Source organism: Epithele typhae (genome assembly GCF_022376455.1).
Source record: "Epithele typhae strain CBS 203.58 chromosome Unknown BXZ73scaffold_307, whole genome shotgun sequence".
Lineage (NCBI taxonomy): Eukaryota > Fungi > Basidiomycota > Agaricomycetes > Polyporales > Epitheliaceae > Epithele > Epithele typhae.
The window spans coordinates 1-1,869 of record NW_025954498.1 but is presented as its reverse complement, the minus strand read 5'-3'; the positions used below and the strand labels follow the sequence as shown (position 1 = coordinate 1,869).

General features: G+C 56.0%; 1 protein-coding gene across 1 annotated transcript; it reads left to right on the top strand.

Annotated features, from left to right (window-relative positions):
- Positions 1-507: 507 nt before the first annotated feature.
- Positions 508-1,520, top strand: BXZ73DRAFT_109993 (uncharacterized protein; the record flags this gene model as incomplete). The annotated part of the gene is made up of 3 exons (XM_048017323.1): positions 508-519; positions 998-1,260; positions 1,487-1,520. The coding sequence occupies 3 exons, from the start codon at positions 508-510 to the stop codon at positions 1,518-1,520; spliced, it is 309 nt and encodes a 102-aa protein (XP_047870678.1).
- Positions 1,521-1,869: the final 349 nt, after the last annotated feature.

Sequence of the window (1,869 nt, the reverse complement as noted above, 5' to 3'; positions counted from 1 at the left end):
AATTTGTTACCGAACCCTAGTCCTGGCGCACCTCCACTCCGAGATGCAACCTCTGGCGTCGCCCACGCACGGCTACTTTGCTTCTGAGCGTCTGTGCGCTTGCCATTCAGTCTAGAGTATGATGCCCTCGAGAATCGAAAGGAGAAGTGCGTGTTGGCATAACCTTCCGCGCGCTATTCGAGTATTCCGCACTTTGACTGGGACCATCACCCTCCTAGCTTCCGACGTCCCCTCGGCCTGCCCATGGCTGCCGTCTCTGTTCCCTCCATCCCTCGTCGTTCAAGAAGCGGCCAAAGCCTGCCATCGGGTTCTCCGACCCAAGCTCGCACCAAGTCGTGAGTTCCTGTGCCTCTTCCCCGCTTCATCGAAGGCGACTACTACTACAAGCCCTTATCACTGTCACTGCTCTCCACCTCCTCTAACGCTTATAAGCTCGCTTCTCAGCCGCTCTAGGCTTGTCAGATCACCGAGTAATCGCCGCCCTCATGGGTTCAAGCACAAAGTCCAATGACCTTTCAAGTGCGTTGGACCGTATCCTACGTACGTCCTCCCACGCTTCGCCGCCGAAGCTGATACCTCGTTTCGTTCCTGGGCACGCGGATGCGCCACCTTGCAGCGCCGGTGGGCACGGTGAGATCTCTCGATGAGTAGAGAGGGAGATGGAGTAGAGGTCAATGTACCGGACAGAGGTTTTTGTTATCCGTTTGCGATGTTCACCGTGTTACGGTTAATGTCCGAATTTCCCAAGGTTGGAAATTATAAAGCAAAAGGTAATGAGAAACAGCATGTACGTATCCTGGAGAGGTGCGGGGTTAACTCAGATTGAGGACGTGCTGATGGTCCGGCGAAATGGTGCAATCTGGATCGTGCTGAAAAAGCACCATCTACACTTCAACGCCTCCAAGCATTTCTAGCTTTCTTCAATGCAGAGGTGGAGTGTGCCTCTCAGTCTCAACCAACGCGTACGCCATCTCTTCCTCACGTCCGGCCGACGCAGCAAGAAAGTCTATGCGAGACCCGCCGCAAAATCAAGCGCGAGCGCGCCGAGGAGCAAGCCTTCCGCGCCCAGGTCCTCGAGCTCTTCGCGCTCGTCGCCAAGGACCTCTACACCCTTACTGCCTGTGTCAGGGCCGCGGGTTATTGGTGGTGCCATCTCCCGATTCCGTGCAAGATCGGGGCGATCGAGTTCCCGCTCTTGCGAGAGCTCACCTACATCGCTCTCCCAGTCCCCGACTATCTCAACTTCGCTCCTTTCCCCCGGTGTAATTACGATGGCGAGGACGTCGACGTTTCATTGCGCCCCCCGCTTCCACAGCTACGCAGGTTACGCATCGCGGGTGTCGTGGAACGGACTCTGGATGTGCCCTATGTATTATTTTTCGCCTTTTCCTCACCTTTTCTCTGCCTGTTACTATATTGGAAGGTTGTTCCCGCGCTTAAGCGCCCGTATCGCGGACTCTCTTAGCACTTGCACTTCGTGTCCTAGCCCTCATCTCGACCTCTTGGTCTTTGTGGGCTAGGTGAGTATCTCGATTGCCTGTATGTATGTAGAGCTATGTTAACTTGGTCTTTGTGGGCTAGACATCCCTCGTGTGACTCTAGTTTGCGTCTGCTTTGCGCCTAGTGCCGGCAACGCCTCTGCACCACTACATCGAGGTCACCCAACCTCCATCTCTACCCATCCACCCCTCCCTCTCCTCCGATTGGCGTTCGCGGCCCGCTCCCGCGTCATTAGGTCGAGATCTAACCAGTGAGTGCTGGCATCAAAGCATCGGATCGCCCCCACTCGTGCAAGCATCGTCCCCACCCTGTGCCACTCGCCCCGCCCTTCCCCTACCCTGCATACCTGCCGGAGTTATAAGGCTCTGA